The sequence below is a fragment of the Vombatus ursinus genome, unplaced genomic scaffold (genome assembly GCF_900497805.2).
Source record: "Vombatus ursinus unplaced genomic scaffold, bare-nosed wombat genome assembly UNPS02015255.1, whole genome shotgun sequence".
NCBI lineage: Eukaryota > Metazoa > Chordata > Mammalia > Diprotodontia > Vombatidae > Vombatus > Vombatus ursinus.
The window spans coordinates 9,227,676-9,244,503 of NW_020955033.1; the positions used below are offsets into that span (position 1 = coordinate 9,227,676).

A 16,828-nucleotide genomic window follows, 5' to 3' on the forward strand; every position below is an offset into this window, starting at 1 on the left:
ATGGTCACATGGGGCCACAAGGCCAAAGGTTCGCCACCCCTGGCCTAGCTCCCCATCAGAATTTCTCCACAAAGATCTAGAAAATGCACAAGAATGAGTCCTGTTTTGGAATTCCAAGGAAAAAAAAATCAGAGTGGGTCATCTTTCTAGCTTAGACTGGCATAGCAGAGACAGACAGATCTATGGACACTGGAGATAGTTTAGCCAGGAGAATGTTTCACAGAACATTCGTGTGCAGCTATTAAAAGAAGCCCTAAAATGTGGACCACTGCAGGGAGAGTTCTCAGAGCCACGCAAAGGGGCCCAACCTTGTGCAGGATGAAAGAATAGGTACCAGCTGGTAGTTCTGTTGCTCATTCTGGGTCATTTCTGTTGCTCAGTTCTGGGTCACATATCCAGGATAAACTGAGGAGGGTACCTGTGCCTGGGGCTGGCATTATAGTAAGTAGAAGTCCCAGGCCTTAGGCTGGGTACTGAGTAAAGATCAAGTTCAGACCCAAGCAGCTGTTGTGTTATTCTGCCCCCAAAAGCAAAGCAAGGTCTCAGTTTTATCCCCCCCAGCCAAATCTGAAACCTGGAGGGGAATAACCAGGGCAGGAATCTCAGACCAAAAAAGAGCATGCAATTAGGTCACTCTGAACCATCAGAACTTTCTAGATGGCTCATGGTAGTTAGGACCTGCAGCAGGCTACAAGTAAATACTCAGTAGACAATTTATTAAGTGCCTACTATGTGCCACACACAGTGCTAAATGCTGGAGATACAAGGAAAGGCAAAACACAGTCTCTGCATTTGAAGAGCTCATAGTTCACTAGAATGGCACCAGAGGCAGGAACACAGGTATGTTGCTCAGACCTCAACCCAGAGTAGGGATTTGTAGGACTCAGATGAGGAGGGCTGTGATCAGATTTTGCCCTCAATCAGACTACTTTGGGAGCAATGAAAGCTTGTAAGCCCTCAGCCTGAGCTATCTCTGAGATACTGGAATAACACAACATTCGTATCCTCAGAAAAGCCACAAGAGGACCCAAGATGTCAAAAGCTAAATCCAGAGATCCCCTCCAAAAGTTCACAGAGCCTGGTCCTAACAAAAAGTTTGAAGTCAGAAAACAGCCTGGAAGAATGAGCATACAATAAAGAATGTAGAAAAAAAAACCTTTTGACAAGATACTGTATCCATTCTTTTTAAAAACACTAGAAAACATAGGAATAAATGAATCTTTCCTTAATATAACATAAATCTGGGTCTCCCATTGCATCCTGCGCTATCTCCAGTCATCCTGATCGATATCTGGTCACTGGACCCACATGGCTCTGGAGGAGAAAGTGAGGCTGGTGACTTTGCCCAGACCTCCCTTCCTTAAATCAAACTCAACTGCAAGTCATGTCATCTCCCTGATGTCATGGTCCTCTTCAAGAAGGAAGGACAAACCACAACCACAACATAAATCTATCTAAAACCAAGATCAAGCATTATCTATAATAATGGGGATAAATAAGAGGCTTTTCCAATAAAATCAGAAATAAAGCAAGGATGCCCATTATCACCAGAATAGTGCTAGAAATGCTAGCTGTAGCAATGAGACAAGAAAGACAAATTGAAGGAATAAGCATAGGCAAATAGACAAAATTACCACTTTTTTTTTTTTGCAGATGATACAATGGTTTAGAGAACCCAAGAGAATCAACTAAAAAACTAATTGAAACAGTTAACCATTTCAGCAGACTTGCAGGATATAAAATAAAACAATGTAAATCACCAGCATTTCTGCATATTACTAACAAAAGCCAACAGGAAGAGATAGAAAGAGAAATTCCTTTATAATAACTACAGAAAGTATAAAATATTTGGAAGTCTACCTGCCTAGACACATAGTGTCTAGAGTATATGAATACTCTATAAACACTCTTTGAACAAATAAAGACAGATTAAAATAATTGGAGAACTTTTAATTGCTTATGGTAGGCTGAACAAATATAATAAAAATTATAATTCTACTTAAATTAATTTAATTATTCAGTGCCATAACAATCAAATTACCAGAGGATTAGAGTAAAAAAAATGATAACATAATTCACCTGGAATAACAAAAGGTCAAGAATCTCAGGGGAAATAATGAAAAAAAGTAAGAAGGAAGGGGGCCCAGCACTACCAGATCTCAAACTATGCTACAAAGCAGTAAATTGAACAAGTTGTGGTCTATGATTATTACGGAATACTACTGTGCTATAAGAAATGATGAGCTTGGGGCAGTTAGGTGGCGCACTAAGAGCACTGGCCCTGAAGTCAGGAGGACCTGAATTCAAATCCGGCCTCAGACCAAACACTTGACACATATTAGCTGTGTGACCTTGGGCAAGTCACTTAACCCTGATTGCCTCACTTAAAAAAAAAAATGATGAGCTCAATGATCTTAGAAAAACATGGAAAGACTTGTATGAAATAACAAAGACTGAAATGAGCAAAACCAAGAAAATATTGTATACAATAATAGCAATATTGTTTTAAGAATGAGTGAATAAATCATTTTAACTATTAGAAGTACCCAAATTAACTATAAAGGATAAATGAAGAAAGATGCTATCTGCATCCAGAGAAAGAACTGATAAATAGAAGTATGTATGGAATAATTATATATATGTGTATATATGTTTGTATACATGTATGTGTATGTATATATGCATGTATGTATGTATATGTGTGTATATATTATATACATGTATATGTATATACATACACAACTATTCATGTCTAATGGTAGCCATGGAGGGGGGAGGAAAAAAAAGAGAAAAAGAAAAACATTATGTATACATTTTATATATATACATATATAAAAATTTATTATATATGTATAAATAGAATAGCAAGTTTTACGTGATAGATTTTCAGTTTCATGTGCAATCATTTTTTTATTATACTATGCTATGAAAATGCCTGTTTTATCCCATAAATTAAAAATAAAATAATTAAGAATGAAAAAAAAGAATTTGGTACTGGTTAAAAAATAAAAAGTTGATCAGTGAAGCAGATTAGGTACACAATAGAGAAGGAAGGAAGAACAATTTGACAAATCCAAAGATCTCAGCTACTAGTATAAGAACCCACACTATTTGACCAAAAATTGTTGGAAAACTAGAAAGCTAGAATACCAGAAACAAGGTATAGACTAACATCTCACATTGTATACCAAGATAAGCTCAAAATGGGTACATGACGCAGACATAAAGGTTTGACATCACGCAGTTAGTTAATTAGTAACACTTTGGGGAAGTTGGCTTCTCTGGGCCTCAGTTTCCTCATTTGTAAAACAGGGCATTGAACTAAATATGGTCTTTTGTAGCTCAAAGTTCTGTGCTTATATATTTTTCTATGTTATTCTATTCTAATTACTTACATTTGACAATCCATATGTGACAATCACAAAACTTCCCTATTAAACAGAATATTAGATTAACCTCATTTTTCAGATGAGGTTCAAAGAGTCTAAATGCCTTGTGAAGGGTCACGAGCTCATCAGTAACGGAGCCCAGAACTCAGGTCTCCTCACGCTCAGTCTGATTTTCTAACTCTAGACCTGTGCTCTAATATTAAAACTGGCGTTTTTATTTTTCTGTGTTGTAGGGCATACCAGAGGAAGACGTTGAAGCAAGATTCTTTGTATGAAGCCTTGCTGCCTTTAGTGTCTCCTGCCCTCCTGTTTTCCCTCCTGACTGTTTGGGTGGCTTTATCTCCATGTAATATATTAATCAAGCAGCCCAGATTATTTTTATTTATGGTTGGCGTTGCCTTCTCCAGTGTTGCCGTAAGTATCCAAAAGATTCACACTTGCGTAGTTGGGTGAAAAAACGTTCATCCAAAATGACCTTCACAATTCTTTAAGCAATCTTGCTTTTGTCTAAATGGGGCACTGTGTGCCTTAGGCATTGGATAGCTATAATCGTTTTGAAATGGCATTAGTTTCAGGTCCTGCCTGGAGACAAAGGGATGGCTTAGGTTTAGGCCTTCTGAATTTTCTTCTCAACCTTAGTGATTTTGCTTAAGTAGTAAAATAGTAATAATAATAATGATAACTAACATTTGTAGAGCACTTACTATGTAGTAGACACTGTGCTAAGCACTTTGTAATTATCATCTCATTTAATGGTGCTATTATCATTTCCATTTTACAAATGAGGAAATTAAGGCAAACAGGTTAAATGACTTGCTTAGGGTCACACAGCTAGTAAGTGTCTGATGTTGGATTGACCTCAGGTTGTCCTGAGCATACTAGCTGTGTGATCCTGGGCAAGTTACTTAACCCTGTTTGCCTCAGTTTTCTCATCTGTAAAATTATCTGTAGAGGGAAATGGCAAACCACTCCAGCATCTTTGCCAAGAAAACCCCAAATGGGGTCACGAAGAATCAGACATGGCTGAAAAACAACTGAACAACAACCACAAATTCCCGACTCCAGGCTTGGCTCTCTATCCACTGCACCACTTTGCTGCCCAAAAAGTAGACTGGTGTCTCTAGAGATGATTCTTAGGCCTCAGGGGCCCAGATGCTGAAGCTAAATCAAATGACTCATTTTGGGGCATGTTGACATGACTTGGTGTAGAGGGTTTGGTCGGACAGCCTCTGAATTTGGTGACGCCGACATATTGGTTTATTACTTTAAAATGGTTGTCAGTCAACAAGCATTTATTAAGTGCTTACTATGTTCCAAGTACTAGGAATACCAAAAAAAAAAAAAAAAAAGCAAGAAACGATCCCTGCTTTCAGGAAGGGATTGGAATTGGAAGAGACAATAGACGTAAATATGTAATACAAAATACGTGAATCATGATATACTTACAACAGATGTACAGTGTAAATGGAAGGTAACCTCAGGGAAGGCATTAGTAGCAGGGGAGACTGGGAAATGCCTCCTGTAGAAGGTGGGATTTGAGTTGAGTCTTGAAGAAGGGCAGGAAAGCTAGGAGGTAGAAGTGAAAAAGGAGAGCATTCTAAGTAAGGGGCACAGCTAATGCAAAGGCATGGCATCGGTAGATGGAGTGGCGTATGTGAGGAACAGCAAGCTGGCCAGTATTGCTGTTTAAAGAGTATGTGGAGAGGAGTCAAGTGTAAGCAAAACGGCATGCTTTCCTGGAATTTTCTTTTGCCTGTTTGACACAAGGGGCAAGGGCATCCTCATTGGGGAAAGTAATCTAGAAGTTTTCATTTAATAGATGATTTTCTTTTTGGATTTTGATTTAATCAGTTACTACCGATGTAGATCAGCTCTGCAGTTTATCATTGCGGAGAAAAGAAAATATACTTTGACTTACGTGATCCCATTTGGGGTTCTCTTGGCAAAGATGCTGGAGTGGTTTGCCATTTCCCTCTACAGATAATTTTACAGATGAGAAAACTGAGGCAAACAGGGTTAAGTAACTTGCCCAGGATCACACAGTACTTACATGAAAAGGAACTGTGACACTATTGGGGGAAACATATTGATCTAGCATTTTTTTCCATAAGAAGGAATGTTTGCAGTTATGAATTTCCTGATGTAGAATTAAATGGAAGTCACACAGTGCAGCAAAGGACAAGGTCTTTGGTTTTCTAATACCCCAACCCCTAGATTTTTTGGAATTTATAGATACTCAGTGTTTGGGCTATGGCCTGTCAAACTCCCAACAGATCCTAGGGTATACCTAGAGAAATAGGAATATTGGTTACTCTACTTCTTTCTACCCTCTCCAATGAAAACTATTGTTGAATGAGTGAAATTGTAAATCTTTTAGAAGGAACCAGGAGATATTGTAGTAATGGAAAAATTGGATAAAAAGGTAGGGAACTTTGGTCTCTTATAACTTTTAACTCCTAAAGTTAGAGATTTATTAACACCTCACTCCCTAATATGAATTTTAATATGCAGTCAACCCTCAGCTTTCACGAGGGTAATGTTCCTAGAAAACGTGCATGGAAGTAAAAAATGCAAATGTTGATACATTAAACCTATGGGAAATACGGGGTTAGATTCCCGGGACCACCCAAAACTATAATCTTTCACTAGAGAATGCTGAAAATATACTTTTCTTCATATACTTCTTTATAACAAAACATTAGTTCTGATATTATGCACTTTTCCTAACACAGTAACCATGAAATAACCCATAAAAAGTATACAAAAGAAAATGAAAATTGGTAACATGCAAAGCATTTTTTCCTGCTAGTCATTCCCTAGATTTCTGTGACCTTTTATGCTAACACCTCAATAAAAACAAAACAAAACACTGATTATGGACAATATTCACGTTTCATAACACATGAAATCTACAGTACCACAAATACTGTATAGTAAATAAAATTCTTAAAACTAGAACATTGTTAACCTGAATCGTACCTTCCCCTATGTCAGATGGCAATGTGAGGGTGTTATACTGTATACTATACTGCTGTAAAACTTTCTACCTTGGCCACCCTCTGAAAACCAAGGGAGAGGTTGCAGGGACTTCACTCCCTGCTGTCAGAAGACGCCCAGACTAGTGAGGTCTCAACATCACCTTTGATACTCAATCCTTCACACCTGGTGGTTGGCGATAAAGATGGTGAAGGATGCACCAGCTTAAAATAATCCATCAGTGATGTCTGCTTCATGGCCTGTTTGGGATCGTTAAGGGTCTTGGAGTATGGCAGCATAGTGGAGATGAGGCGACATTTAACCTTGAGGCTGAGATCTATGATCTGCATGCCTCTATGCCTCTATGCCTCTAGCCAGTTGGTCTATTTGGCTGGCGGCAGGTACAGACATATCAGCACAAAGTTTATCTAACACTTCTATTTTCTCTAAGCTGCATCACTGACTTTGCATGCTTGGGCTTACAGCCCAAAACACTTGCACTACATTCTGGAGGCATAATTGCAACATGAAAGTTAAGTTTTAAAGGCAATGAAAATATGCAACTAATACATGGGGAGCTCTTTACATTGACAGGGTGAACAAGACCATTGAAGTGACTAGTAGGATACCATCCACCCCACAAATTTGCCCCTTGCACCTCTCATCTTTTTCTGCTATGAATGTGCACATTTATCAACATGAAAGTGAAATGAAGTTACTAGTAAAATCAGGCAAATGCTTGAAGTCGCAAGGGTGAATGTTAAACATTGACTGTATACATATACTGAGCTTATACTGAGCTTAATGTACATGCATCATTAGGACTGATTTAGACCTGAAAAAAGCATCATCTAGTCCAAACTCCTTACTTTACATACGAGGAAGAAACTGAGACCCAAAGAGGCTAACCACCTGGCCAAAACTACATAGATTTTAAGTAGCAGAGAGGGGATTCAAATCCTGGTTATCTAATTCTAAATCCTGTAACTATAGGCAGCTAGGTGGTGCAGAGAATTGAGCACCAGAGTTGGAGTCAGGAAGACCTGAGTTCAAATACAGATACTTTAGATACTTGCTAGCTGTGTGACCCTGAGCAAGTCTTTCTGCCTCAGTTTCCTCATCTGAAATGTGGAGATAATACTAATACCTACCTCTCGTGATTGTTGAGAGAATAAAATGAAATAATATTTGTAAAATGCTATATAAATGCTAGCTCTTATTATTGCCATTTCATCATTTTTTATGGTGTTAGGGACAAAAGTTTCTATTTGTGAAACTAGGCAAACATTTTGAAAATAAGTTGATAAGGCCAGGGCATCCTTATTGGAGAAAGTAATCTAGGAGTTTTCACTTAATAAATTACCATCTGTTTGTTTTCATTTCTTTTTAAAATACGCTATGGAGCCCATTGTTCTCAAATTGTCTATTTCCTAACTCTTCAGTTTCTGACCTGGGTATCACTATTCTCCCTGCCTCCTAGGACCAGGGGGTAAATAATATTTGCCTGCTCTCATGTTTGAGTTAAATGGATTAAAATATGGTAGCTGAAATCACATTTCCAAATTAGAAGAAGTCACATTTTCTTTTAATTTTCTGGTTCTGGCTGGTTGTTCCTATTTATATTTCCTGTGGAGGCTGAGGATATGTTGTCATGGCAATTTTTTTCTCCTTGAAATTCTTACACTCTTGGAGTTTCATTATTTTTACCCAGTAGCAAGTAATGGCACATGTGTTGCTTTAGCATGAATATTTTCTTTTCATAGTTTGAGAATTATAGATAAGTTAAAATTTACCTTAGATCACACATTTTTTTCTTGACATCTCAAAGGAAAAAAACACACAAAACTTTGGACCTCCTGTTATGGTTAGCAGTAGCTGAGATGTTCTTAATTCCTTGTAACCACAATCATCACCCCCTCCACAGACTCCATTTTTTTATGCTGTTAAATATGCTCAGATCTCCCTTTTTTTTATAAAGTCCATTTTCATGATTCTTATGCACTTTTTTCTAACTATTATTTTCAAGTCTCTTAATTGCTTCCTGCTTCAGTTTCCTCAACTGTAAAATGGGGATATTAATAGCACCTGCCTCACAGGGTCGTTGTGAGGATCAAATGTACTATTTGTAAAGTGCTTAGCATAATGCGTGGCACATATTAATTGCTTAATAAATTCCCCTTCTCCTTCTCCTTCCCCTTCCCAGAATCAAACATAGTTATCAAACATAGTTATGGAATATCTGAGTTGGAAGGGACGCTGGGGGTCACCTTATGGAACCTGTATGTGAACAAGAATCCTTTCTAACTGTATCCAGAACCTTGAAGACCTCTAGTGAGGGGAAACTTATTACCACTTGGGGAAGTCCTTTCCGTTTTTGTAAAACTCTATTTTTAGAAATATTTCCTTTAAGTAAAGTCTAATCTGTATCTCTGCAACTCATATCTATCCTTCCTAGTTATGCCCGGTATATTGAACAAAACAAGGCTTATCTTTCTTCCAGGTGATAGTTCTTCCAATACTTGGAGTATCTAACATGTTCCCCCCTTAGACTTCTCTTTCCCATACTAATCTATACCATTTCCTTCAACTCATCCTTCTGTGGTATGATTTTGAGACCCTTCAACTTTCTGTATTCCCTCTCCTCCAGGATGTTCTTCATTTTACCAATATATTCTCTAGACTGTGACACTCAGAACTCAACACAGTACTTCAGCTGTCACAAGGAAAGAGCACAATAGTATTATCACCTCCATTTTACTAGACATTCTTCCAAACTTAGCTTGATTTAGGTTAGGATTAATTTTGGGGGGGAGGAGATAATTGGGGTTAAGTGATTTGCCCAGGATCACAGAGCTAGTAAGTGTCGAGTGTCTGGTCTGAGACCGGATTTGAACTCAGGTCCTCCTGACTTGAGGGCCAGTGAGATTAAGATTAATTTAAAGATTGCATTAGTTTTTTTTGGCTGCCATGTCATACAACTGACTCATAATGAACTTGTGTGCCACTACAGTCTCCAGATCTTTTTTTCAGTTCAACTAATATGTAACCAGACTTCCCTATCTTTTATTTGTGAGGTTGATTTTTAAAATTCAGATATAAGAAATTATATTTATCTCTATTAACCCATGCCCTTCTTGACTTCCTACAGTTTGACTCCTAGATTCACCATTCAACTAAAAATGTTGTTATAAAAGTCACCAATAACTTTTTTTTTTTGGCCAAAGTAATGGACTTTTCTCAGCATTTCCAAAATTTACCTTCCAAAGTAGGTGACTAGGAAACACATTAGATGATACTTATCTAATTTTTTAAAAAAAGTTAATTTCTGTACTACAAAAAACTACATTGTCACCTATTTTTCTTCACTGCTATGTCTTCACTAAGTTGTAATTATTCCTGCTTACAGTACCCAGTTAGTACCCAGTTATCTTGTACTGATGGTGGGCAGGGTTGGCATGGATAAAACAAATTCATGGACAACTACCAAACTTCATAAGAATTACTGGCTTCAATTTCATTATTCTCCTTAATCTTTTATTATTTGCTATTGCAAATCAATAGCAAAACAGGTTGTTAAAAGTCAGGTAACTGGAGAGGAGAAAAAGCAAAGGACTTGAATAATCGATGTGGTTATTCCTCCCTTGAATGATCAATAATTGATTGTTTACGTGCTCCATTTCATGAATCTAGAGGTAGAAGGGTAATAGACCAAACCTTTCATTTTACAGATGAGGGAACTGTCCTTGAGAGGCTAAATGACTTTCCAAGAACTCAGGTCCCATTATTATAAGCTCATTATCCTTTGACTAGTTCTTTGGGGGTAATTAAGAACATGGTATTAAAAGTTATCACAAACACTTATTATTCATAATTTTTCTTTGTATACCATGTATTTATGTGACTTTCATGGATTCCAGAAGCATGTCCTAGCTGAATATGAGGGCATAGCTCAAACTAATTGTCTTTAGGATATGGTTGTTTCGTCTGGCTACAAGGCTTTCAGATGTATTAGCCTTATTCTCTACCTTTCTTCTCAACATCCCAATTCTAGAAGCCAAAACATGGATGTTGTCCATCAGGAAGTATGTTTCTCCCTTCCCCCCCTTTTTTTGAGACTGGGTCTCCCAGCTCCCTCATCTAGGCTTCAGTGCAGTGGCCACTCATGAACCTGATCCCACTGCCTGATCAATACAGAAACACAGATTTGCCTGCTTTCCAACCTAGGTTGATTTGTCCTTTTTTAGGCAGCCTGGTGGACCTCCATGCCCAGAGTTTGCTATACTGGTACCAGACTCAGTGCAAAAAGCCATTTGATCAACTGTAGCTCTACCAAAGCTCAGAATTCCTGAATTCAAGTGATTCATTAGCATCAGCCCCCCCCCCCCCCCCCCCCCATGGCAGGGTTTAGAATGCAGGTAGGGACTTGTGGCCTCAAGGCCACATGTGGCCCTCTAGGTCCTCAAGTGTGGCCCTTTGACGGAATCCAAACTTCACAGTTTAATATCGTTTTATTAAGGGTATTTGTTTTGTGAAGTTTGAATTCGATCAAAGGGCTGTACTTGAGGACCTAGAGGGCCACATGTGGCTTCGAGGCTGCAGGTTCCCCACCCCTGGTTTAGAAGCATGGGCCACCATGCTCAGATCTTTTAGGAAGTACTAATGCAGGGTTGTTTGTGAGGCAAGGGCTTTTTTTTTGGAAGCAATGTGATGTAGTGGAGTGAGCACTGAATCTAGAGTCAAAAGTTCTGCATTCAATTGACAGCTCTGTTTCTTACCACCTATATGATCCTAGGATCATAGATTTAGGACTGGAATTAAGAACCTATAAGCCATCAAGTACAACTCTTTCCTTTTTACAGTGGAAGGAAAAAAAGACTGTAAGAGACAAGGATGACCAAGGTCATCCAGCAATAAGTACAAAGCTAGGATTTGAACTCAAGGTCATTTTATTCGAGCATTTTTTCCATTGCACCATTCTGCTTGTGTGACTGTAACCTGACTGCCATCAATATGGGTGGAGAAGTGGCAGCCCTGTGCTGTATGCCACCTGGAGAATGGGATTCTAGATTGGAGAAGAGGCATTCTCCATGGTGTGAGAGATAGAGGTAGATTTTGGAAGGCAGAGAGGTAGGTGAAGTTAGGTCTTTAACACATACCTGATTTCTAGCTTGGCTCCCTGAGACTCTGCAGAGTTTCCCCTTGGGTGACATTGGGGCTTCTCTCTTGGTTGGACCAAGCCCATCTGAAGAGTTCATTCATTCCTGTGTATTTTCTGGTATATTCTAATCCCGGGGTGGGGAACGTGTGGCTTTGAGGCCACATGTGGCCTTTTAGATCGTCAAGTGCGACCCTTTGACTGAATGTCAAAGGGCCTTAAAGCTACACGTTCCTCAACCCTGTTCTAATCTGCATAACTTCTCCAATTTCTGCTCACTATTTGCTGGGATAAATGGGTTTACTCACTAGTCCCAATTTGTGATGGTGTTTTACACGACTTTCATTTGGTGGAAAGAGGCCAAACTAGTGAGTATAGGGTCAAAAGCTGCTGGCTTCCCTGGTCACTATCTCATTAGGGAGAGGTCATCCAAGATTACATTTGCCCAAACACAGGGCCCCTCCCCTCCCTAGCTAAGTAGGAGGAAGAGGCACAAGTAATTTAATCCCCTTGTGCCTCAGTTTCCTCATCTGTAAAATGAGGGGAATAGACTCTTGGTTCCCTTTCTACTCTAAACTGATAAGATTTTTTTTTTGAAGTTTCAAGTTAAATGTTAAAATTTTTATTATGGAAGCAAGAAAAAAATGAAACTAGACTAGATCATTTGACCCCTTCTCTTCTTGTTTCCTCCAAGTGTCAAATGCTTGGAGTTCTTAATTGCTTGCATCTTCTTAGATCTACAGTTGGGCTTAATATACATCTCAGTCCAGTCTTCTTCGTGGTCTGGAACCGCTTTCAGAAAATTGGCTTTGTGTGACCACTACAGCCACTGTGCTTCCAGCTAGTTCCCTTTCCCCTGAGTGTATAGGGGGTCCACACTCTTTGTGAGGCTGGTGCTTTCTGCACCTTGTAGGATCTGGAGGTTTGTCGAACGTTCAATACATTGGAGACAACATCACTGGTAAGGAGAAGGTTCAATATTAAGTTCAACAAGAAGTCTTCCTGCTTAGGTGAAAATGAGGTTGTTGTGAATAGTAGTACTAGCGGGTGGTACAGTGAGTGGATATAGTGGCGGGCCAGAAGTCAGGAAGATGAATCTTCCTGAGTTCAAATCTGGCCTCAGATACTTATTAGCTCTGTGACCCTGGGCAAGTCACTTAACCCTGTTGCCTCACTTCCTTATCTGTAAAATGAGCTCAAGGAGGAAATGGCAAATCAACCCAATATCTTTGCCAAGAAAACCCCAAATAGGGTCACAAAGAGTCGGACAGAACTGAAATGACTGAACAACAGCAATCTGACTTATTCCCCTGGTCTAGACCCAATTGGTTAGTCATTCTTGAAGTATTGCTTCTACAAAGCTTTCCTGGATTAGCACTAAGCAGGAAGCTTATCACTTGTCATTTGCTCGTGCTTTTTGGAAGTCTGAATAAACAGGAATAGGGGCAAAATTTCAGAAATAAGTTCAAAAGAGACAGAAGAAGCTGTTAAAAAGGAGAAAAGGGGGAAACAATAAAATCCATTCATTCTGCTAGTCACCTCACATACATATTTTTTCTCTCTGCCAATATAGAAGGAAAAGAGACATTTCCCATTAAACTTCACCCTTGGATCTAGTCCAGTTTTTCTAGTCCTCAGAAATGGGAAGGTGAGTGTTTAGGGAGTAGGAAGCCTGGGAGAGAGTTGGGCAGGAAGAGCAGGAAACCTAATAGATAACATTAACTTTTAACATGCTTCCTTTAGACAACTTTGGCTCCCCCATCTAACTTTAAAATGGGATTGTTTTCTCTTATTGCAACAGTGCAGAGTGATCGTGTGCCAAATGAGCAACACCAGATCTGAGTCATTCCACTACCTCTTGTTTCCATTGGCCCTGGTGGTCTTCGCAGCAGTAACAGGGCTTCTGGGGAGACTGGAGGAATCGGTGTTCATGGCTTTCACTGCGTTAACCACAATGGCTCATGTGCACTATGGAGTGTGTGTGGTAAATATCTCATCTTTTTGTTTGTTTGTCTTCTTTCCTTACAGTAGCAAATTAAAAGTAATAGTACTAGAGTGCTGACCCTGCGGTCAGGAAAACCTGAATTCAAATCCTGCCTTAGGCCCTTATTAGCTCCTTCCCCCTCTCTAAATGCTGCTGTTTGCCCTGCCTTGTTTCCATCTTGCAATCCACTGAAGCGGGGGGAAGGGAAGAGAGGAGAAAAAGAAGACTCCATTTTGTTCTGCCTCTTTTCCCTTCTTCCATCCCTGAACAGCTTCCAGACTCCATCTAATTACCCTAAGGCCTTACTGTTTCCTCTTATGACGCAGCTAGGTGGTAAAGTAGACAGCATGTTGGACTTGGAGTTAGGATGACTGGAGTTCAAATCCTGCCAAAGACACTTAACAGCTGTATGGCTAGCATCGGTTCAGTTTTAAAATGTAGATCATCACAGGCTCTTACCTCCCAGGGCTGTTATGAGGATCAAAAGAGAAAGTATATGTAAAGTGCTTTGCAAACCTTAAAGTGCTATACAAATGTATTAAGTGTGTACATAGGTGCACACATGGGCCATAGTGTGTGAGATGTTATTAACTAATGGATTAAAAAAAAGATTTCTTGAATTATTCCTTTTAGCATATAAATTGTTTAGGACACAAATATGCTCACTCATCCCAGGGAGAGATCATTTATGTAAAATAAAAGCAGTTATTTGCAGGTCTGATTAAGATCTTCAGAGAAAAAAGTGAAGATCAAAAAAAAATCAAGTCTTCCAATCAATCAATTAATCAATCAAGAAACATTTATTAAGTGCCTACTATGTGTCAGGCACTGTGCTAAGCATAAAAGAGGCAAAAGATAGTCCCTTTAAGAATTTCATGATTAATGGGCAAATGGGCAAATATTGCTCAAGGTAACCTAAAAATTAAGAGCATAACTCCTAAATTGTTATGTGACATTTTTTTTAATGCTCTGGAAATGTGAAATGCCAAACAGTGGTCATAGGACTAAAAGATTTTGAATTTGAAGGGGTCTTAGAGGCTACTGAGTCCAAACCCTTCCTTCTCCAAATGGTCCTGGGAGATCAAATTATCTGTGTAATTGCACATAGCGATTAAGGGTCTAAGATGGAATTTGAACCAAGGTCTTCCTGACTCTAGGTCCAGTGATCTACCCACACTATACCATGATGATCCTTACATTATACTATGATGATCCTTGTGTTAGCATGTTGAAATACGTGAACATGAGTCACAAAAGCAAATCCAAAACAGAAATTAAGATCTTCTGTCTACATAAAAGCCATTTTTCTTAAGTGTACAAAACTGGGTATTGACCTTGGACTTCATCTCTCTTTGTATAGGTGATAGAGCTATTGTTATGGTACCTTGGAAGCAATGATGGGATACTTTAGTGTGAAAGAAAATGATGAGAGAGTGAAACAAAATGATGAGAGACAGAATCATAGATTTTGAGCTAGAGGGGACCTCAAAGGTCATATAATTCACTCCTCTGATTTTACAAATAAGGAGACTGATGTCCAGAGATGAAGTGACTTGCCCAGGGTCACACAGGTAGTAGCAGAGCCAGGATTTGAACAAGGTACTTTGTCTCTAAATCTAATGTTTTTTTCTCTGCTCTATACTTCACCCGAGGAATAATGTTTTTTCTTTGTCGATCTAGGATTATCAATACCGTTCTACAGCTGGAAAAGGAAATCAAGTAATATTCTCTAACTTATTTTTTCCCATTTCTTTCCATGTCTTCTAGGGGAGACAATTAAGTCAACACTTGAATATTCACATCTTTTCCATGAAGAAACGTGCCCAGGAATAAGTATTTGTTATCAAGGAACAGTCAAGATCTGCCCTGATATTCCTTCTTTCTAGGAACAATGAGACTCAATGTACCTGAATGACCAAAGTATCTTCATACACTTAATGAATATAATGGAATCCATGTGTAAAGTGGTGTGCTTCTCTTGTGTCTCGAATATAAGCTATTCACAGAAAGAGGTTTCTTAGCTTTTCCCCTCCATACTCCCACATCTCCATCTCTCCAGTCTCTTTCTGGCTTATGTTCAGAAGGGCAGAGGATTCTAACCATCATGGAGTGTGTGGCTGTGCCTCTAAAACGCAGAGGAAGTTGCCAAGTCAGCCTATGGGCCCTGTGTTAAGGAGCCCTCATACGGTTGGACAAGCCTGCATGCTTGACTCTGCTGGCTCCTTCACTGGACTGCTGTGAAAACAGAATGAATGTCACGGATGTTGCAGGATACCTGAAATACCTTAGAAGGCAGGAGGCATCCATCTCCTTCTGCATCTCCTCCTCCCATGTCCAAGTTTGGGCAGAAGTGACAGTTAAGAATTATGGAGTTGATGGTCATAGTGAATTTCAGGATGTAGCTTTTATAAGTCAAGTTGCTCAGGAACTCTAATTTGTTTTTTTCAGTACCCTCTGATAAGCTTAATCCTAAAAGCAAAACCACACGCCTTATTTGGCAGGTACTTAATGGAGAACTGTAGAAACCCTCCCCACAATTTATTGTTTTGTCATAGAATAAAAACAAAATAGCAGCTGACGTTGTAAGAGCCCTTTAAGGTTTGCCAAGTGCTTTCCATATATGCTCTCTCTCATCTTTAGGCACAGCCACATGAGAATAGGGAGATTCATTACAGCGCAGCAAGGAAACTCTAGGAGAATTAAAGCCAATAAAACTAACTGGAACAGATTCACAATGAAGCATATTAGATTAGGACAATCATTATATTCCTTAGGAGCAAAGTGAAGTTATTTCCAGTTGTCATGCTTTGATGCATAGCTGTGTGGTCCTAGGTACTATTTTTAAGGTCTACGTAAATTGAGTTAGTGTAAGTTTTATCCACAGAAACCATGCTTAGGGCTTCTCCCAAATAGTCAATGGTTTACATAATCATGTGTGTTCCAAGTTTTAAGAATTATATACTTTATATAAAAATGTCTCCATGTGGTAAACACAGTATACACACACACACACACAAGACCATTTGGAATTTGTTCATATACAAAAATAACTTCCACTCTTGTGAATTGAGAAGAGGTAATGATACAAATTCTCTGAATGAATGCTGCTATTGGGGTCTTTTTTCTTGGATTATTGTTGATATGAGTTTACTTACCTCTGACGTAAATATATTCATCCACTCTGTGCCTAGTAAACCTTTGGTCTTAAAGGGTAATTTTTTTTTCGTCTCTAACAAAGATACAACAATAAATGCACAGCACTGAAATGAAAGTGTTTCTCAGTATCCTGTGAATGGATAGATTAACTGATCTGTAATTTTCTAG

The 16,828-nt window shown here is 38.9% G+C and overlaps 1 protein-coding gene across 1 annotated transcript in view; it reads left to right on the forward strand.

Moving 5' to 3' along the window:
- Positions 1–16,699, forward strand: part of LOC114031859 (ethanolaminephosphotransferase 1-like) — a 151,694-nt gene extending 134,995 nt beyond the window's left edge. Inside the window, exons 8-10 of the mRNA XM_027847034.1 lie at positions 3,623–3,803; positions 13,322–13,504; positions 15,272–16,699. Coding sequence (XP_027702835.1) covers positions 3,623–3,803; positions 13,322–13,504; positions 15,272–15,337 — 430 coding nt within the window. The 3' untranslated portion in view covers positions 15,338–16,699. The remainder of the gene's footprint in view (positions 1–3,622; positions 3,804–13,321; positions 13,505–15,271) is intronic.
- The last annotated feature ends 129 nt before the right edge of the window (positions 16,700–16,828 follow it).